This window comes from Rhinatrema bivittatum, chromosome 1 (assembly GCF_901001135.1).
Source record: "Rhinatrema bivittatum chromosome 1, aRhiBiv1.1, whole genome shotgun sequence".
NCBI classification, from domain to species: domain Eukaryota; kingdom Metazoa; phylum Chordata; class Amphibia; order Gymnophiona; family Rhinatrematidae; genus Rhinatrema; species Rhinatrema bivittatum.
The window spans coordinates 54312702-54335468 of record NC_042615.1 but is presented as its reverse complement, the minus strand read 5'-3'; the positions used below and the strand labels follow the sequence as shown (position 1 = coordinate 54335468).

Sequence of the window (22767 nt, the reverse complement as noted above, 5' to 3'; positions counted from 1 at the left end):
TGTTCATCTTCTGGCCAATTATTAATTTGCTTTAATCAGAGTAATGTAAAAAAGTGATGCCTTTAGATAAAGAACAAAAGAGACATGCCCTCAGCACCAGTAGGTGCAACAATACTGGATCCAGGTTGCTGTGAATGTCTATCCTGCTGGACAACTACGAGAATGCCACCTTCTTGCTAACCTCTGCTCCGTACTCTACTGGTCACCTCCTAACCTCATGGACAGAGAGAGAGAAGTCGTCCATTCTCCTGAATGCCACAGATGAGACACTCCCCACAGGATTCAATTAGAATAAGCAATGATAGAGATTAGTAAACCTATAGTTAGGTGGTGTGTGTGCGCATATTTAGACTGTGAAATATGAGTTTATGCCTTATTTGACCTCTGCCCAAGTCACGGTACAGTTCGGTCTCTGAACAACATTTCAGAAAGCAAACAGGACAGATTTCTGAAACTTAAAACATGCCTGAAAATTAATCACACATTTATTACGGCACTTAAGTTTAGAAAGAAAAGTAATGTTTTCTCCTTTGGAGAAAACACTTCCATACATCAAGGAAGCTCCATAGTAATAACAAAAAAAAAAAAAAAAAGTCAGCCAAGCTCACAAGAGTTCTGCAGAAGCAGTTTAGCTCCTGGGGCTCACCATGATGAAGTGTGGTGCTATGTTTCATGGCCCCGATACTACTGCTATGGTGTGATAGCTGCACTCATCTATTATTTAATCGTTAGCAACTTCAACAGATCAAGTTGCTAGAAAAGTTTCTTCTAGCCTTGCTTAAAATCAAGTGACAGTTTCACGTGTTACCCCTGAGGAGGGAGGAGAGCATCTAATATAAATATGCAGCCCCCGGGCTAGCATCTCCTCTCGGGACCCCAAGGACCACCCCTGAGTTATGGGCCTAGGCTAGTCACCAATCCTCTCCTGTTAGTAAGGCTCTTTGATGACCAAGATTCCTAAGCATTGTACACAATTTAAATTCCAGATTAAAAGTCGCTTCTATACAGCAGTAACAATCACACTGGATCTGGTTTCTAACTTAACTTTTACTGATTGAACATTTTTCATTCAACTTTCCATTTTTAGTTTACAAGTTCCTGTTATTTACAATCCATTTCGTACAGCTACAACACTTCAAAAAAAATGTATGACCTCATACTTCAGTAAATGTATTAGAGTGCATTACTTCCTTGTGTCCCATTCCTATCCAATCACTGGAGTAATTCCTGAGCTTCTGCCCAGCAGCTGGTGAATAGGAAAATACCTTAGTCCATCTAAATTTGGGATAACGTCCCCATTTTCATTCCTTTAAACCGGTCGTTCAATTCTCATTTCCCCATCTGTACCTGGATGGTTCCTCTATGCTCCTCTTCCTTTGGTCTCTCGATGAGATGGACGTGGATATGCCCGATGGGTGCCACGGTTCTCCCCCCCTCAAGGACACAGATAGTCCATTGCTTCTCTCTCTGAGGGACATCTCTTCTTACAGAGGGGTAAGGAACTGAGTCCCTGGGCTCTAGGCTAACAAAACTGAAACAAAATGGAAACCAAAAACCAGAAAGAAGGAAGGGTGGGCAAAAAATGTCCTCCTTCAAAAAAAGCTTTCCAAAAAGGCATGGCAAGTTAGGCCAAGGTACCCCAAAGTCTCAACCCTAGAGACCCAAGGGTCCTTTCCCCCAAGGTAGGACTGCTCAAAAACTCCTCAGGCCCCTGCCACCACAAGCCAGTCGGGTTTCCAGGATATCCCTAATGAATATGCAAGAGCAATATCTGCATACATAGCAGGTAATGCATGCAAATAAAATCTCATGCATATTCATTACAGAGATCCTGGATACCTGACTGGCTGGGGGCCCTCATGGACCGGTTTGAGTACCCCTGTCCTAAGGTAAATTAAACAATGGAGCAGGACAAGGGATATGCTGCCCACAGGAGAGCCAACTAAAAGATCCACAACCTATGCTGGAGGCAGGGGTTTGTATACTCTGGGATCTCACCATTTTAGGCTTCCACATGAGGGATCTAAAACCCAAACCATAAGCTGCTTCTGTCCCCCATGGTAAAGTGGAACAATCCTCTTAATAGGAGCTCAGAGGGTCCTCTATAAATATGAAGTGTTACAAATGTATTAGGAGGTTTGTAGTTAATTTTATTCATGCTGCATAGCAATGCAACGTGGGAACCCAAACTCCAGCAGAGCTCAATCCTCCCCCACCCTCAATTCTCATGGCTCAAGTGAAGTTTTATTCCTTCCTGTCAAGAGAGGATTTGGGGTGGCAAGAGAAAGCAGATTTAAAAGCGTGCAGTCATCCTCTTTCATGCACACGTATCCTGGTTATACCGTATCCGACTGGAAATAACAGCCACAAGGAAAACCTCCCAATACCCTTCACAAGACTCATGCTATGGAAACCAGGCTTTTATCATCATTACATGCACAGTTGAACTGGAACATGCCTAGGTCATTAGTGATTATCACAATGCAGCAATATTTTCAACAAGAAAGCTTGAAAAGCAACAACAAAAAAAGCCCAAACACAAACCACAATTGTCCTAGTTGGATCCCACTTTAGATCATCCAAAAATTGCTTCCATCATCCTACATTCTGAGAAGCTCCTGGACAAAACAGTTGCCTGGCTGATATTTTGTTTAAGGGAAACTGTGCCCAAGCCACAACTTTCTCTCTCTTTCATTTGCATAACCTCTGGTAGCCCCTTCTTGGTCAAGATAAAGACCATGAAACATCTGAATCCTCACCTTTTTTCCAGTGAGCAGTTTGAGTGCAAGGAACAGAGCATTGCTTTTCCAGTGTTTCACCTACCTAACAAAGGTAGACGGATTCCATGTTTACGCACCTTCGGTTCCGTGAATATGGGGGGGGGGGAAAGAGTGGAGGACAAGATGGTTTGGACTCCTTTGTTTCAACTGCGTAAGCTAGCAATAAAATTTAACAAGATAAGACGTGCACACATAAGATTTGGATTTCATTGCTCACTTAACCAAAGCTGTGCTCAACGTGATTTACAATTGAGGTACAGGCGGCAGGTCCCTGCCCCATGAAGGCCGTACAATATCGGTTTGTACTTACAGTGTGACAATGGCGCACTTCCCCTTCCTGCATTGGCAGACGTGGACACGGCTGCATGGGAGGAAGGGGCGTTGTAGAGTGTAGCTTGGTAAGGTAGCAGAGGGTTTTCGGTGGGGAACTGTGTACCATTCTCACTCTTCTCCTCACCTGCCTCAAACACACAAAAATGCTCTCTCCATCACTTTCTTCCTTCCTTCTCACCTCATGGGGGAATCCCATCAGCACTGTGGCCTTCTCTATACCACCATGGGGGGTGGGAGTCCCACAAGCATGCTGTGCTGTGGCACAGATCTTCCCGTTTGCCTTGCTGCCACACGTATGCTATGCCAGGCTGACATATCATTGATAAGTGCTCTCGAAGACGTGAACACACGCCTAAAATAAGGTTTCTATTGTTGCACATGTCAAGCTTCCAGAAGTCTCAAAGAGCCTCTATGAAAGACATCCTGAGCCACTGACAGTCTCACAGATACGACCTTGTATGGGAGATACGATCTTCTGTTATGGGAGAATCCTTTGTTAGTGTAGTGTAAACTACCGTGCAGAGCAGTTAAGTCCTGGCGAATGATTTAGAAAAACTGACTTGTCAAATGCCCAGAATTCTTTCCCCTCAGCAAGGTTGGTGCCAGAGTGGAAGGAAATGTTGTAGATCGCGATAGGAAAGGGCTAGGCACACGACCAAAAGAAAGAGGCATTTTTGCACAAAAAGAATAGGGGGTGCAAGGAATACTCTGCCAGCAGGGATGGGGAAAAGCCACAACGTTTTGAGCAAATAGAACAAGCCACACAACCACGGATGCTTAATGGCGAAAATGATAAAGCAACCTGGAGAATAAGTCAGGGCTTCCCAAACCTTTCCTAGGAACACGCCACTCAGATGGGTTTTCAAGACTGCATAGTGGCCACGTTTTAGAACTTCGAAAGTGCGAACCAACTTTACCGGGCCCTGAAGCACGCGTTTTCATGATGAAAACACCGAGTGTCTGGCTGAGGCTCCCATGGATCCACTACCACAAAGTTACAGCTTTCCTAACTTAGATGTTCTCTTGCCTGCTAAGTGTCAAGTTTAGTGTTTTTACATGAACTTCAAATAATGCTTCCCTTGGGAAGCAGAAGATCTGATGATGGCATGTCTTCAATACAACTAAAGTCTTTGGATCATTGTAGACTGTAGCAGTTGGGATTTGCAGCTGTTATATTTGTTTTTAGGGGCAAGAAAAATATTTTTATATTAAAAATAATTACACAAAATCCTGATACATGATATTTCTTTTATTTTATTTATATTCCACTTTTCAGTCACTTTCAAAGTGAATTACATTCAGGTGCTGTAGGTATTTTCCAATCCCAGAGTGCTTACAATCTATGAGGTAGATTTTAAAAGCGTTGCTCATGCAAAAATGGCCACATACGCGGACCATGCAAATTTTAAGAAGCCGGGAAGGACAAGTGTCCAGAATAAGGAGGCAAAAAAGGGGTGTGTTGGTGGCAGGGCCAAGACTGACACATGTAACCACAAATTTTGCAAAGGCAACACATGTTATTTACCTGCATAACTTTGCTGAGAAAGAGAGAGACTCTGCATATATATAGGTACCACTGTAGAGGGGAACCCGAATCAGGATGGGCCCCAGGAGGTGGGCTGGGACCACAGACACACCCAGAGGCATCCACTGCAAAACCGGACACCAAAGAATTCCAGTCCCCACAAGCAATGCAAAATCTAACAAGAGGAGTTGATTTGTACACTGCAGTCTCTGCTAGCTGCATTGTACAAATCAACTCCCCTTCAAATCAGCATGATATTTCTTTATTGCGTTTTCGTTGAAGGCAATTGGCTGCTATGCACAACTTATAATACCAATATGGTGCACATTTTGAATTTTTTTTATCCTTTTTTTTTTTTTGTTTTGTTTTTTCCCCCCAGACTATCCACCAGAAGTGTTGCTAGGTATCTGAAAAATATCCAGCGGATAGGCTCTCCCTCCCCAAAACAATCCTGTACAACTGGACATCACACATGAATATTCAATTTTAAATACTCTTTTCTACATTCCCATGCAGCTACCATCAAGAAGCCATCTTAAATGACCTGTGATGGGGATGCCACCTAGTTCAATCCTAGTGGGGATCCCATGCCTCTCACCTCCATCCATATGGAGACAAACATCCCTGCTCATAAAGCAGGAGGCATCATTTCCCATCATTGGCACAAAGTGCTGGGCGTGTATGTCAGCAGCATCTCTAGACGGAAGGAACAATACCAATGCAATTATTCAAGAGCAATCAAAATTCTTCTCTTGGGAGTAAAGTCTGGGATCTGTACAGGAGAGAACAGAATCCCAATATAAACCCTGCACCGCAGGTTCTACAAGCAAGGATGCAGAGCAGAACTAGGGCACTTCCCCCTTACCACTCACCATAGAAAAATACTGTTCAAAGTCTGGTGTCACCTCACTGCAACAGCAAAGGTCAGCACACCTCAGTAACACTGTGATATTGTCAGTGTGATAATTCAAGACCCTGCAAACAAATGTACCGATAGTAAACCTTCTGTGCCAAAACAAGCCTGTCAGATTCAATTACATCAGGCTCTAAGACCAATACACCTATTAGAAAAAAGCAGAACAAGCCAGGCTGCTATCATTCCTACAGAGAAGTTACATACTAGAATACCTCTCCCTGGTCACGCATGCAGAACAGAGATGTGCATTGTTTGGTTTTTTTCATGTCGGGCTCCCGCGGGAAACTGTTTTTCCTGCGGTTCGGGGGCAACCGATTTTCAGGTTAGTGCGTGCCAACTCCCATTAGTATGCGCTAACCCGAAATATTAATTTTTCCGAAATTTCAGAAAAATTCTTTTCGGTTTTTGTTGCCCCCGAATCAGACAATTTTATTGAAATTGTCTAATTCGGGGAAAACCGAATGCACATCTCTAGAACATAGTGGCCTATGCAATAAGCCATGCTGAGTCTACCACACAGGCTTTTGCTCCAGTTTTACTGCAGGTTTTTGGCGCTAACCTTACTTATGCAAAAACTTCCCAAGCCAAGAAACCCATTGTATGCTTAGCACAGGTGCATGCAAATCGTATGTAAAAGGTATTCGTTGTTACAGGGCAATGCAGAGAGCCACCTTGGCAAGGAGACATTTTAGTGTGTGCTTTTTAAACACAGGAAATTTAATGCTAGGGTCAGGGCAGGAGTAAGATGAATTAAGCAGACTAACAGAAGCACTGCCATAATTAAAGATACTTCATATATTCCTAAAGTGTGCAAAGACAAAATATATTAAAAAAAGCAAATTAAGGCCAATAAGAAGGCAAAACTGCCAAGAGACAGGTGAGGTGAAATTTTGAAGAATCCAGCAGCTACTCTTATTCCACAAAAGAATACAAATATCAGATCACATCCCGGCAATGGGAGGACTTTGCGACAGCTCTTATTCAGACAGCTGCAGGATAAATGCAAAATGGATTTTCCACCCAGCCTAAATTATCTGTTAATGATTGGAGACCCAGGAGGACACAATGCAACTCCCCAAGCCCTATGATTAGGTTGGGAAGGCAGATGGTGCTGCACACCAGTTACTGCTCTGCCTCTCTGCAGGGCAACAGCTATACAAATGAACCTCAAGTCAGCACTTAAACCACTCTGAACACACTTGCTGCAATAGACAGATTAACAGAAGGGCTTAGAGCCCGCACATGAAATTAAGTTCCAAAATACACTCAATACCAGATCTGCTTTAGAATTACACACACACCCCTGTTTTCTGAGGTGCAACGTAAGCTACGTTTAAAGCTCTAGAAGCAGGCATTCAGCAAAACATCACCAGCAACTGATGCATAACCTTCAAATTGGTCATTTTATACTGTGCTGTAAACAGAAAAAGAATTCCTTGGTAAAGACAATGAAGAGAAATGTGAGGTACTGAGAAAGATTTTATACAGCTGTCAAGAAATATACATATACACCATGGGACACCCATAAGAACAGAAAATAAAAAGGGTTAAACTTATGGTGACGAACTAAAAAGTGAGAAAAAAATCTGAAAAGGACACAAAATAGCGTATGAGAAGAGAAAGTGGGGTAGATTTTCAAAGGGTTACGCGCATAATCCCCGAAAACCTACCCCAAACCCCCCTGTGCGCGCTGAACCTATCTTGCATAGGCTCGGCGGCGCGCACAAGCCCCGGGACGCGCGTAAATCCCGGGATTTTCCTGGGGGGGGGGGGGTCCTCTGCCTCCGGACCAGCACATGGCACGCCGGCAGCCGACCCGCGCAAGTTACGCCTGCCTCAAGCAGGCGTAACTTCTGGAATAAAAGGTGGGGGGGGGGGTGGAAGGAAAGTTCCCTCCGAGGCCGCTCCAATTTTGGAGCGGCCTCGGAGGGAACTGAGGCTGGCTGCACAGCTCGGCGCACGCAGGCTGCCGATTTTGCTCAGCCTTGCGCGCGCGCCGATCCCAGATTTTAAACAGATACGCATGTATCTATTAAAATCCCGCGTACTCTTGTTTGCGCCTGGTGCGCGAACAAAATTACGCGTGTGCGTAATTTTGTAAAATCTACCCCAGTGTGTGCTACAGCTCACAAGAGTAAATCACACAAGAAATATTCCTCATGGTGATATACTTTAAAGAACCTCTGGGCAGATGACTAACAGGTCCTTTTAGTGAATGAAATGGGAATAGGATAAAGCAGTAAATACTAAAAACCTCTCTTCTATAGTATTTATGGTAGAAAAGCCATTAGAGGAAGGTTTCATAAATAAGGGTGTTCTATCCTAAGATTAAGCAGAATCAGGTTTGCATAACCCTGGAGTAGAGTGGAGCAGTCGCCTAATGGTTAGAGCAGCAGGCTATGAACCAGGGAAAGCCACGGTTCAAATCCCACTGCTGCTCACTTTATCCTGAGGTACAAAAATATTGTAAGTCCTCTGGGGAAAATTCCTACATTACCTGCATGTAATAAAAAAAAAAATAGATTTAAAACTGGATTTTTAAATATGAAATTCATCCTAGAGGAGCAAAGAGATTGTTTAGCCACTACATGCTTGAGAGAGCAGGAAAGGAGAGGGCGAACAGGACCCAATAAAAGGTCACAGGAAGGGGCCATTTCCTACAGAAAAGGAATTCCGGCACTAGGGGGGTTCATGATCTTGTTGTAGGGAGGAAGGTTAAGAGGAAAAGAAAAAAAAAAAAAAAAGTATTGTGATGGAATAAGGCACGCTTGGAGAGATAGTTGAGAAGTTGCAGCACTGCAAACAGCCCACCCTTCATTCCCTCAAGAGCAGAGGTAAAAGAGAAAAAGAGTTAAAAAAAAAAAAAAAACCCACTATGTATCCTGTTAGCACTAAATGTGTATATTTAAATTGTATGTAAGTATTTTTGTCATGTACTGCTATGCATTGTTAGCTGTGATGTTTATGGTTTGTTGTGACCTGCTGGTGGCCAGATGTTATGATAACATCTCTCACTAGTTTTGGTATCTGTTTAGATTATAAGGCTTGGTAGAAGATATGGGGGGATGCCAGGCAGGGAATCACTGCGATATCCTACAAGCAGTCAAGTTTCTATAAATGGCAGCTGGAATATCACTTGCAACATGGACAGAAATAATTGAGGCGGCCATATGGGCCAACTGATAACAGAAGCTGGAAGAAAAGGTTTACATTAAACTTCAGGAATCAGCATAGGGTAGACAGGTTTCCCCAAGACTAGCAAAAGTGCATATGTTTGCCAATATTCAAAGAGGAATCCAACCCAGAACCAACCAGGTCCAGCGGGATCGGGCGTGCGTGCCGTGCATTTGCACGAGGCCACTGGAGGAGCCTAATCTGCCAGCTGCCAAAGGAGAGGCTGCCGGTGGCTGAAGATGAGAGGCTCTGTGTTGCTGGGCGTGCATGGGCGCCCTCGCACAACTTACCAGCAGGCACTCACTTTCTGCTCCCCCACAAGTAGGAAGGCTGATGAGCCCTGGTGGAGCTCATCCCACCACAGCCCGATGACAACGGAAAGCCCGCGGGGCCAAGGTGGAGCTCATCCCATCACGGCCTGATAACAGGAGGCAGTGATTGTGAGCTTGTATGCGTTTTTGTCTGCGAGATAACCCATATGAGAGCCTGTGAGAACCTACGTCACATATAGGCTCACAGGTGTGCACCAACACACAATGTATCTGTGAGGGAGAGGGAGCACGCGCATATATGCAGGGGTGGTTCTATCATGAGTCAACGGCCTCAGGAGGCAGAATTTGAGCGGCAAAAGTGCCCCTCCAAAACACCTCCGCTGCAGCTGCCACCACACCCTGCCTCCAAAGTCAAACATCACATCAGGCAGGGGTAAACCAAACCCCTGCCAGATCTGCTCAGGGGAGGAAACACACGTGCCTAACCTCCGGGGCAGCAGCAGGAGTTGCGCTTATCCTGTCTTCATCTCCTGCTGACATGGGGCCCGAAGGAGATGACATCTGGATAAAACGCATCTCCTGCTGCCGCCCAAGTGTCTTTTTGCAGAGTTTTCTGGTTGGCACCACAGCAGTGCATATTAATATAATATGCATGTTATGATATTTTTGCCTCAGAAGACTGTACTTTTGAATGTTGTCAAGTAAAGTGTGTTGTAAATGCATAATTTAAGCATGTGTGTCTAAAGAGTGTGGGGGTGGGGGGGGGGTGTGGGGGTGGGGGGGGGGGTTGTGTGTGCAAGGCCTAAGGCCTGCCGAGGGCAGGCCTTAGGCCTTGCACAACCTTTTTTCTGTCAGGACACACCTGTGTGACACACTGAGCACATGGCCATCATGGGGACTAAAATATAAGCTTATGCTCTGCATCCACAGGAATCCCCTGCTTCCTAACAATGGGTGCAGAGTAGAACCAAGACATTTCCCTGTACAGCTCAGACAAACAAGATATTCTGATTCTGGTGTCATCGCAATAACAGCATCACAAACTCCCTCTACTACACGGGCATTGTAAAATAAGACAGACAAACCCCACCCTGTACCTCTTTATCAAACCGACCATACCGCAGCAACACTAACTCCAAGAAATGAAACAGCCATAGCCCTACCATGGAAAGGCAGCAGCTCACCACCAGTGCAATATAAAGGCGGCCGATACAAACCTCTAGTAAAGTACCTCATCTCAGTCACATACACAGACAGGCCTGCCTTCACCAAATATAGAATAAAAGACTACAAACTACAAATGTGGAAACAAAACCTGGAATGGAAACCCCAAGACCACCTTCTGCATGCAGTGCAAAACTGGAGACTAGAAACAAAAATATATTTCCTCCTACACTAAGCAAAGTTCAAAGAGAAGAAGTGCATATTCTCAAAACTGACATAGTATGGCCCTTGTACCCCTTCACCACGTCCCCATCACCCCTCACTTCCTCCCAACTACTCCATCATCCCTTCATATGTTCATATCCTTGTCCAACATTCGACACCCCCAACCTCACATCCTCTTCCCTGTGTTCCCTCGCCCCTGTTCAACTCTCTATCCTTCCCTACCCAGAATATCTGACCACCTCTTTCCTACCCCTTCCTGCTCAGCATCCCCCAACTCCCCTCTCCCCCAACCAGCCTTCCCACACCTCCAGTCTCTCCACTTTCATTTCTCTTCCTCGCCCCCTGACTATCCAGACTCCTGACTATCCAGACTCCTGACTCCCTATCTCCCAAGGCCTTCCTGTCCAGCAGCCTCTTGAAATGTCTTCCCACGCCTTCTGCCCCATACATTTCCCTCCTGGGTCCTAGCCAGCAGAAAAGGCTTCAGTCCAATGCAGAGAGTCTTCCTTCCTCTTTATCAGCAGCAGATGAGGGCAAGAAGCACTGAAGAGAGAAAGATGAGGCAGCAGTAGATCTACAGAGCACACACCTTTCTCGCTTATGCTCCTGCTTCCACATCCAGGCCCCACGGGGTGACGAGAGCATCAGCAGCCTCACTGCCAGGCCAGGCAGAGGACACTGAAGTCTGTGTCCTGCTGGACCCATATGAACAGGAGTTGTGATATCACACTCTGATCGAAGTGAAGGGGGGGAATCTCCCACTGGCCAGAAAGAGAAGGAAGCAAGAGCAGCTTCCTGTCGTACCCAATAAAAGAGAAAAGTCAGCCAACTTCCACCCAGACTGATGATGCTCTGCGACACACCTCCCAGGACTTTGCGACACACTAGTGTGTCTTGACACATCTGTTGAGAACCACTGAACTAGAGTACCTAATACCCTTCCTTATCCATGGGTTGGGGGGGGAGGGGAGGGCAGCACAGTAGAAAAGCTAGCACCAGCCCTGCAGGCAACTGTAGATTGGTTAAATAAAAAAAAGCAAATCCAGGGGGAGTATTGGACACTCATAACAGGGAACCATTTATCCACTTAGTTGGGGGGACGGGGGATAGAAGAGAACGATCAAGAAAAGTCTGCATGGGTTCAGGAGAACGTTCCCTGACAAGCCATTCTTGTTGGCCTTTCTGCAAAACCTAAAGTTGAATAAGCCTTTTCATATGAATTATTTTAACAAACATAGGAAAGATAAAATGAATTTGCTTGCTGAAAATCTTACCCTAGTATTATTAAAAATAGAAGTCTGACATTATGTGGGTGCTATCATTATTAAAAATTACCATTGAGCAGGTATTAACATGAGTTATATGGAGGCGAACCTTAATTTATAGTCAACCTATGTTGACTCACACACGATGACTAAGACTAATTAGAAACAAAAGAAATATAATGTATGCAAATCTGAAAGGGAGTTATTTAAAACCTAGAACTCTAGCAAAGTTCTATAAAGGAAGTTACTAGAAAAATACCTATGAACTTTTACAGAAATACAAAAAGATCTCTCTATGAACTGCTCCCAACACTACAGTCATCCCTTACCTTTTCAGAGAGTACTGAAGATTTTACCTGACTAGAGCTTATGGGGTCATTCTGAACTGCTATACAAGAGGTCACCAAACTCTGTCCTCAAAAGCCACAACCCAGTCTGGTTTTCAAAATTTCCACATTGAATATACTTGAGACCCATCTACATGCAATAGGGGTAATGCATGCCATACATATTCATTGAGGAAATCTGAATGTGTTGTGGCCCTTAAGGACCAAGTTTAGAGACCTCTACACTTGCAATTCCTTCCAAAATCAAGGAAAAAAAAAAAAAAAAAAAAAAAGAGGTACAATTGCAGACTGTGCTCAGTGCTGCTTAAGTCTTCCAAGTCATTGGGAACCCCACACTACCTTTTTCTTGGGACCAAGTAAGAACAATTTTTGGGAGAGCTGCATGTTGTCCTTGAAATTCCTCAATGTACTCTCAAACTGGTTGGATAGCCCTCGACAACTTTTTTCCGCTATCTTCTAGTGGTCTAACGTTCTTCAGTTGACCCCTATCATTTGCAGAAGAGATCCTCTGTTCTATGGATCAAAAAAGCTGGACCCTCAGCTAGGCCACAGCTCCTCTGCTCTCCCCAACTCGCCAACCAAAACAAAAACTGCCCTTTCCCCATCCTCTCTGGAGAAAGGACCCTCCCTGTCGCTCACTACTCTCCACACCCTCCAACTGAACCTCCCATTGCTGGAAAATGGAAATGCTTACATCCAATTAGTAAGAGCGATATCCCTTATATCAGTTCACACAAAATTTAACATGTTCTCTTCTGCAATAAAAAGTGGTCCAAGCTAATAAAAATCTCAAGGAATTAATTTTTTTTTAATTTAATTTAATTTTTTTTATCAGCCTATTAACAGCAATCAAGCATCTCAGGTAAAGTGCTTTTATCTTTATAGTGTTCAGTTTTGCTAACTTGCAGCTAACAACTAATAAAATAATGTTATCTCGCTGTGTAATACTTGTAACATAGCAATTTTAGACTCTTTTCAGGCCTGATAACTTCATTTTGCTCCTTTTAGGCTTTCAGCTTAACTGGGCTATGGAACTATGAGCCTTCATCCTGGGCAACTATCCAGAATTTCCACAACATGTGTTAAACTCAAGCTTGTCTGGCCCAACCATCACAGCAACTGTCCTCCCCCATGAGGCATGGACTATAAGTCACTCCAAGTCTGGCAAAAGGTTTTACTGTTGTGAAAAGAACAGGACTTCGTGCCCCCAGGGGATGCAGAGGCTGTTTCAGTAAAAGCCAGGCTCAGGAATTAAACCTGGATCTTTGGCATGGCAGAGCCCAGCACTGCGGCTCAGCCATTATTGGGCAGAAAAACTAGGATGTTATACGAGTTGTTTATAAGATGCACAGTAATATGGTAATGGTTTTACAGCCATGACCAATTCAGTCCTCAACCAGTCACATCTATGAGCAATGATTTCTATACTTCTCCATGCAGATTAAGGACTGGGATGGGAGTCAGAACACCCCAAGTCAAAGATTGAGAATAGGGCAGGGAGAGGGGTGATACTCTCCCTGAACAAAAATGTCTAATCTCTACTCATCTGCTTCTGGATTCCCAGAAATATCAAACATTTTTCAACTTCCTCATTTGGCAAACTGCACACTCTGGCAATTAAATATTTGGCTTCATTGAGGTTATTACGGTAATTCAGTCCCTAATAAATATCCTTTCCGTTACTTTGAAAGGTTTCTTTTTGTTGCATAAAATACAAATGCTTCAGACTGAAAATTGCTTTAAAAAAATAGTTCTGAGTGTAAAGCTCCACATTATAAAAATATTCAAATGCCCTAAGTATTTTTAAGTGCATGAAAAAAAAATACTAAATTTTAGTGTTGACAAGAGCAAAGTAATACAAGTGAAGAAAAATAAGCCCAATTACAAGTATACAATGCTAGGTTCTTTGTTAGGAGACACCACCCAAGAAAAGGATCTTGGAATCTTTGTGGGCAATACATTGAAATTTTTGGTTGTGTGTGTGGCAGTGGTCAAAGGGGGAAATAGAACGTTAGGAAATTATTTGGAAAGGAAGAGAGCAAAACTGAGAATATCATGCTGCCTTTGTATAGATCCATTGTGCGATTGCACCTTGGAGTATTGTGTGCAGTTCTGGTCCTCCTTCACTCCCATCTTTAAAAAAAAAAAAAAAAAATGAACAAAGACATAGAAAAAGGGCAATAAAAATGATAAAGGGGATAGAAAAGCTCCTTTAAGGAGAAAGGCTAAACAGATTAGGACTCTCTAGCTTGGAAGAGAGAGATGGGATATTATAAGGATGCAGAACTTTTAATGATCAATATACCTGTGAAAGGTGTATTCCAGAGCTGTGAAAGGGCAGACAGACAACCTTTAAAAAAAAGGCATGCCACAGTACAAGTCATTATCCTTAAGCTTTTCATTTGTAAGTACTATATTGCATTCTTGGCTTAGTATTATATGTAGTATAAAGCAACACAAAAAGAATGTGATAGAAAAAGACAAGTGCACCATGGAAAGTTACTGAGGTATGTGACAGTATGCCAAAGGCCAACGCCAGTTTTCCAGCCTAGCTGTAGGCTCATTTTACATCTTGATAGCATTTGCATATTGAGAGATAAGCAATTTACATGTAATCACTTAGAAATCACTTTTTTTTATAATAGCAAAACATTTAACTGGTTAACCAAGTAATTTAGTCAATTAGAGGCGGTGACCTATTTAGCCCCTGGTATCAGTGAGCAATCTGAGCAGGCTATCCCTGCTCCACTGCATGGTAATCTGTTCTCTCCAAATATATGTCGTGTTTATTTATTTATTTAAATTATTTGCTGTTCTGAATACAAAGGATTTTTTTTCTCTAATCAAACTGCTGGTTTTAAGTGCTATTTCATGCCTGCAACAATAGGAGTGGGGTTGAATGAGTAAATAGGGACAAGTCATTTATTCTTTCAAAAAAATAGAACTAGGAGACATGCCATGAAACCAGCAATCAGCAAATTTAAAACAAGTTATAGAAAGGATTTTTTTTCATTCAGCGCACTATAAAGCTATGTAATCTTGCCAGAAGATATGGTCAAGGCAACTAACACTGGGATCAAAGAGAGGATTGGACAAGTTCCTGAAAGAAAGAGTTCATAAACAGTTATTAGCAAAGTGGACTTTGGAAAGCCAGCACTTATCCCCAGGAGTGAGATACAAGAAACAGATGATTATCTGACAGGGATCTGTCAGATAATCATGACCCGGACTGGCTACTGTCAGACAGAATGCTGGGCTCGATGGACCGTGGTCTGATCCAGCATGGCAATCCTTGCGTATTTAAATACAATTTAATATTGCACATTCAAATAGAGATTAAAATCCCTATAGTTACTTTGATTGTAATTGTTTTTATTGTGTATGTAAATTGTAAACCGCCTAGACGGACACGAAAGTGACCCCATGTGCGGTATATAAAAAACTTTTAAATAAAAGTATGACCCGTAATGAATGTAACCATTTGACCAAGGTTTAACGTGACAGGCTGGTCCAAGTCCTGTTTTAAAGTGAGCATGACTTGAAATTCCAGAATATAGTAGTCATTACCCTAATTAAATATAAAACCAGAAATATCAGCATGCATTTACAGTCATTGATGTTACAGTAGGTATATAAATCTGAAGTTGGCCACCATCAATGCTGATAACTAATCGGCATAGTTTTATATAAACTTATCTTAAATTTGTTTTAATAGTTTTATTTATTAGCTATATATGTTTAAGTGTATCACTTAGGGCCTTGGTACAAGTGATTAATATAGAAACATAGAAATGACGGCAGAAGACGACCAAATGGCCCATCCAGTCTGCCCAGCAAGCTTCACACACTTTTTTCTCTCATACTTATCTGTTTCTCTTAGCTCTTGGTTCTATTTCCTTTCCACCCCCACCATTAATGTAGAAAGCAGTGATGGAGCTGCATCCAAGTGAATAGCTAGCTGATAAGTTAGGGGTAGTAGGGGTAGTAACCGCCGCAATAAGCAAGCTACAAATTTTTATTTATTAAAATACATTTTAATAAATAAAAATACAGTAGGGATTGGTGCAGGAATGAAATAAAAGCCTGTGAAATCAGGAGCTCTAATCATGCTCAGCACGTCCATGGTGACAAGACAGATGCCAAAACCATTTCAATATCCATAAGTGGCAACAACTATAACAAGCCAAGTTGTAAACTTTTGTGTTTGCAAATTGCATACCACAGCCAATATAGTATGATTTTTTTTTGTAAGTACACACCAGTTGCTACTGGAACTCTGAAATAGTTCAGGTTTTTGTGTTTTTCACTTCATCAAGAAAACATACTACTTCCAAGTCAGACAGCATAATCAATTGCTTCAGATAAGTTACTAAGGACTTCATTTACTAGGATTTTTGGTGGGGGGGGGGGAGGAGGAGGGGAAAAAAAAACCCTACACACACTTAGTGATACCCTAAATAAACAAACAGCCTCGTGACTTTGAAAAGCATACAAGAAATACTCTGTGCAAATACATATATTCAAGTGTCTATACAGCTGTCCTTAGGTTAAGCACCAAGCATTTTTACTGGAGGATCTTTTACACTGCCTCCCTCGGCCGACAGCAATCCTGCTGCAGCTCTCCCAAATCCAGGAGGGCCCACGGTTCGAGAATCAATCCCAGATCAGGTCACTGAGCCATGCGGTTAGCACGTGTCATATTTGAGTTACTTTTTTGTTGGTATATTGGGTAAGGAAAAAAAAAACACAGTAACTAAATTCCATCACTGCAGAAACTATGGTTACATTTAGAAAGAATCTGCCGTCACACGCAATAAACCTCATCTGAGGTTTTAAGGGCCGAGAGAGACCCATCCCATCGTACCTGCTTTCCATCCAGCGTGCACAATCTCTTCACAACACCCGAATCGAGTTTGATGGCATCCGTGATGTCTGTCAACACCTGCTCAAAGGAGTGGGCAGTCTTTTTGTTGAGGAGGATTCGTACAGCTTTCCGGGGCTTGACGCCACTCCGAATGACAGTCACCAGCTTGGGCTTGATAAAATCTTTGCTTTCCTTTATCTCCACTTTCAAAGGTGCCAGAGAGGACAAGGACCGAGAAGATCCAGTCTTCACATTCACCGACCAGTTGGGATTCACGTTCTTGGTGTAATCAACTTTGCGGTAGGGTTCATTGGATGCGCACACATAGCTTTCACCTGTGGTGGGGGGAAAAAAATGAATACCTCAGCACTGTTGCTCTTCAGTACAAGGCAAACATCTGTTCTCAGTGGCTATTAAAAGTTATAGTGAGCAGTGTAACCGTTCACATCAAAACAGAAAAGGGGACACACGGGGGAATATAGTTAACAAATAGCATTTCCTTCATAGGAGTAGAGAGATCATAAATTTAGTTCCGGGCTGGAAACACTGGGGCTACCATGAAAAATAAGCAGATCGAGACAGTAAAAAGAAATACAGCTAAGCAAAACATTTTTAAAGTTTGCCTTGACAGCTTCTTGTATGCTACTAATGCTCCCAACATGTTCTTGCACACCAGCAAACACAGCAAATCTGAACCAGACTAAGACAACATCGATACATTATCCAGAGTTTTGTTTTGTGTTTTTTTAAACAAATCTGAAAGCCAATTCTGTCTTCAGGAGCCAAAAGAATGATCTCAGAGCACAATGACTTATGGTACTTCAAATTTGGATATGGAGTTTCAGCCTGGTTTTAAAAAGGAGCGAGAAAAGGAATGAGAAAACACTCTTCTTTGTTTAAATAGGAAGTGGAGTTGAGCTGTGGACTCCTGAGGAGTACAGAGAATCTCGAGGTAAAGAGGCAAGGGGAGAGCCAGAGGTGGCCAGGTCTATAGCAGGGCACCAAGAATGCCAGGCAGACTAAAAAACATGTTCCTATCTGCTGTCATTCTTTATTTGTCAAGCCAGAAACATAAATCAACTGGATGAAAACCTCAATCTGAGATAGCATAGTACTTCCAGAACTTCTCCTACACTATTTACGAATATCACCACTTAGAGAACATCAGCCTCCCAATGCCTAGCAGACTCTGCTTTTTGAGGTGGTATGCTACAAAGTCTGGAGAAACGTGGCATTTTGAGGTCAATAATTGAGACATTAACTTTTGCACTTTGTCAAGACACTGGAAGCTCACCCAAGTAACCCAGCAAGCCTGAATACGGGGAGCAATCTACTGTAAAGCCAACTGTTTCCAAGATTTCATAAAAACACTCCTTTCAAAAGTTCAACACCCCAAGACAAGTCTATCTCATGTGAGCAGGCATCCCTCTGAACCCACCACCTCTCCAGCAGAGGGATCTGGATTGACAGCTGAACCTACTAAAAATATATATTGGGTAATAAGCACAGTGCAGTAGAGTAAGCAAATCATTAGGTGCCATCTTTGTGCACACTGACATTTTGTGAGCCTCTCCATACAATGTTCCACCCACTCTTCCACACCTAAACTGAAAGTTTCTTATTGCCGATATTAAATTAACCAAAGATTCAAATATTCCTCCCTCGTGTGTCGTATATTAGTCCCCCTATTTATTACTCCTATATAAGACCACCTCCAGCATAAGGCTTTCTTGGAACCCAGTTTGTCTCTAGGGAATTCATTTATAGAAAAAAAAAAAAAAAAAAAAGTGTGAATAACTGGGTATGCCATTTTAATTAAGCTAAGCAAGCATATTTATATACTCTGAAGACTGCAGTTGCCAAAGAAGTTTTAGATCCATTTCTTCCCATTTCAAATTATCAGGAAAAAAAAAAAAGCTACCAGAAAAACACCTTAATTATTACATAAGAGAAATTGAGATAACATGAGCAATGATTGGAGTATTCCTTCTTCTCCTGTACCCTTGAAGCTTATTTACAGGTTGGCAAACTCAGTACCTGCCCAAAAGACAGATTTAATGGATTTCCAGGAAGCTGCATGCAAGGGGTTTAGCCATTCAATTATGCAAGATCATCTTTCATACCAAGAATAGAACTCTGGTGTGAGCAAACCCAGGCAATCTATAGTTTTTGGAAATGGGAGGAAACTACCGGTAAGTTTAATATAGGGAAGTTATTTTGCTCCAACTAGATCTAGAAACAGCACTTTTAAGGTTCTTTAAAACATTTTAATATACAGAGCATAGCAGATATTGAAAAAGTTAAGTCAAAAAGGGACAAAATATTCATCATAATGTTGTTCCCCCTTACACTTCCTGTGTCTTGGTTAAGGCTCAGACCTTTGGAAGCACCTTTGTCCATAAATAACTGGATACAATACATCAAATGATGTTTTTGTACAGGCAATATATATATATTTATTTTTTTTTAATTATACCATGTACAGCAGCTTTCCTACTGCACCAGTTTGACCAACTTGAGATGACCACATCCAGCTCCTTTTCTAGTTTGGTCACCAACCAAAATTTACTGTTTTCCCCTCTTCTCAAGTTCATTTAGAGATTCATTTTTGTATTTAAGTCTTAAGCTCTTTCAAATATATCTTCTCCTCTACTCCTTCTAGTCCTCTCTCACCATCACGATGAAGATGGACTAAAAACTGGCCCCAGACAATTCACTTTACCCTCTTCCTGGATCAAGTGAACATAATCTTGAAGAGGAGTAGCAGCCTAGTGGTTAGAGCAGTGGGCTACGAACCAGAAGACCAGGGTTTGAGGCCTGCTGTCAACTCCTTGTGACCTTGGGCAAGTCACTTTACCCTCCATTGCCTCAGGTACAAAACTTAGATTGTAAGCCCTCTGGGGATAGGGAAATGCCTACAGTACCTGAATGTAAACCAATGTGATCTCAGATCAAATGTCTGTATATAAATAAATGTATATTTATACTGTACAATTTGTTCTATTGTCATTTTACTATATTTTGATGTTAGCAACTGGGTTAGAAACCGAATAGTATAGATCAGATACAGCTGAGAAGTAACTACTGGCATTAAGAGACTTTATATGTCAATAGCAGTTTCACCATTTATTGTTTGGACTTTATGGACAGTTGCCTTATGAAAATTCTATTTTATATGCATTTCTAAAAAAAATATATTTTTTCGAAATGCATATAAATATACATTGTTTTAGAAATGCATATAAAAGAACAATTTTCATAAGGCAACTGTCCATAAAGTCCAAACAATAAATGGTGAAACTGCTATTGACATATAAAGTCTCTTATTGCCAGTAGTGTTACTTCTCAGCTGTATACAAGCTCCCAAAACAAATCCTGACATGAATTCATAAAAGTGGACCAGCATTTTACAGCATACTCTACTGAGTATGAGCTAATATTGGTGGTCCTAGATATACATTAACAATCCAGTTATATGCATCTTATGTAAATCAATTAAATTACCAAGATCCTTTGATATTTTGAGATCGCTGATCTTAAGAGTATGTTTAGTATTTGGGCATTTTTTTTGACAGACATATGAATTTTAGACATTACACTGTGAAGGGCAGTGAATATTCGATTAAGTAAAGAGCACAGAATATGCCAGAAGAGAGAAAGATGAACATACTTCCAAAATTACCTTAACAAGTTAATTCATCCTGCCCAAGAAATTAGTAAATCTGCAGGTAAAGCTTGCAAATCTTGTTTTATTTTACTCAAAAGGGAGCCAAAATTGTTGGCAAATAAATCCTTAAGGTCTGTAGGAACAAAGATCCCCAAATAACTGAATACATCCTGGACCAACTGAAAATCCACCAGACAAGTCAGGAATTGTAATTTTGGAGCCCACCAGAAAAATATTTGACTTATTGTAGTTAGCCTTATAACCAGCAAGAACCCCATAAATGGCTTAGTAGTGTTATGTGGGGCCACCATCCCCAAGACCCATGGATTAGAAAGATTATGCAATGTTCTGATTTAAGGGAAATCATATGCCTCTGTCCCGTCCCCCCTCCACCCACCCAACTGGGTGCTTCCTGATGGCCATAGCCAGCAGCTGTATGGCCAAATCAAACTGTAAAGGGGACAGAGGCCAATCTAAATAAAAGGAGAAATGGTCCCCTTTATTAAGAGACATGCATGCAGAATAGCATACATAGGGGTAGATTTTCAAAAAGCGCGATTTGGCGTACTTTTGTTGGCGCATCAGGCGCAAACAAAAGTACGCTGGATTTTAGTAGATACGCGCGTAGCCGCGTGTATCCGCTAAAATCCTGGATCGGCGCGCGCAAGGCTACGATTCCGTATAGCCGGCGCGCGCCGAGCCGCACAGCCTACCTCCGTTCCCTCCGAGGCCGCTCTGAAATCGGAGCAGCCTCAGACTGAACTTTCTTTTGCCCTCCCCTCACCTTCCCCTACCTAACCCACCCGGCCCTGTCTAAACCCCCCCCCCTTACCTTTGTCGGGGGATTTACGCCTCCCGGAGGGGGACGTAAATCCCCGCGCGCCAGCGGGCCGCTAGTGCGCCGGGACGCGACCTGGGGGCGGGTCCGGAGGGCGTGGCCACACCCCCGGACCACCCGGGGCCGTAACCACGCCCCCGGACCCGCCCCGAAAACGTCGCGCGGATCGGGCCCGCCCCCCGACACGCCCCCCCCCTCGGAAAACCCCGGGACTTACGCGAGTCCCGGGGCTCTGCGCGCGCCGGTAGGCCTATGTAAAATAGGCGCACTGGCGCGCAGGGCCCTGCTCGCGTAAATCCGGGCGGATTTACGCAAGCAGGGCTCTTAAAATCCGCCCCATAGCTTTTATCTAAGCCAAAAAATGATCCAGCAACCCGGCGTTACAAAGCACTGCAAATTAAGTGGTCGAAGGCCTGTTGTGGCTAAACAAACAAGATGCAAGATATCCATCCAATAAGCATCTTGTGTTAAGAAGTGGAGTCACCCTTTCATGCCACCAGATTGATTTCTGTGTACCAAAAATGGTACAGCCTGAGCTGTAGCACTTTAGCTAGTATTTCAAAATCCTAGCTAAAGTAAAAGATATGGGATGGAAAGAACCACATTCAGACATGTTTTTACCTTTCTTAGGAATTAAAGAAATAATGGCCCAGGGTTGACCCATTTAGTCCTGCCAAGTTAAAAAGTGCGAGCATAAAAGGAGGCAGTGTCAGGAAGGTGGGGAGTTTTTTTTTGTTTTAGATATTGGTCTGAGTTCTGGACACTTTTTCCCTAGTAAGGCTGTAATAGCTGCTTGGACCTCTGTCAGTGTAATGGGAACAGTCAGCACCTCGTGCCATTTGTCTATCAAGGTCGGCAACCCCAGCTGATCCAGAAAGCTCCAAATATCAACTGCTTTGTCTTGAACAGGACCAAAGAACATACAAGTAGTAATGTATAAAAAGATGCTAGATTTCTAAAGGGATCAACTGTCAAGTGCTGTCCTACTGCTTAACCCAAAAAAAAAAAAAAAATAGTAGGACAGCACTTGACAAGTAGGACAAGACAAAGCAGTTGTTGATATTTGGAGCTTTCTGGATTAGCTGGGGTTGCCAACCTTGATAGACAAGTGGCACGAGGTGCTGACTGTTCCCATTACACAGGTCCAAGCAGCTATTATGGCCTTACTGGGGAAAAAGTGTCCAGAACTCAGACCAATATCTAAAACTTAAAAAATTCCCAATTTTCTTTTTAAAGGCTCTAGCCAGAAAGGCACCCAGCCTATCCCCATACGCATAACATTTTAAGCAAGTGTATTTGAGGGATTTATCTAAATGAAATGTCTAACCCACATAGTGTTTATTAGAACAATCTCTTAGGCTGGGCTTTTAAATCCTTAAATCTTATCTAGAATACTT

The 22767-nt window shown here is 42.6% G+C and overlaps 1 protein-coding gene across 3 annotated transcripts in view; it reads right to left on the bottom strand.

The window, feature by feature from the left end:
* Window positions 1-22767, bottom strand: part of DCLK2 (doublecortin like kinase 2) — a 319571-nt gene that overhangs the window by 241387 nt on the left and 55417 nt on the right. For all 3 annotated transcript variants that reach the window (XR_003857315.1, XM_029605030.1, XM_029605114.1), the window contains exon 2: window positions 16866-17200. Coding sequence is in view for 2 of the 3 variants with exons in the window: in XM_029605030.1 (XP_029460890.1) it covers window positions 16866-17200 (335 nt within the window). In the remaining variant the exon portion in view is untranslated. The remainder of the gene's footprint in view (window positions 1-16865; window positions 17201-22767) is intronic.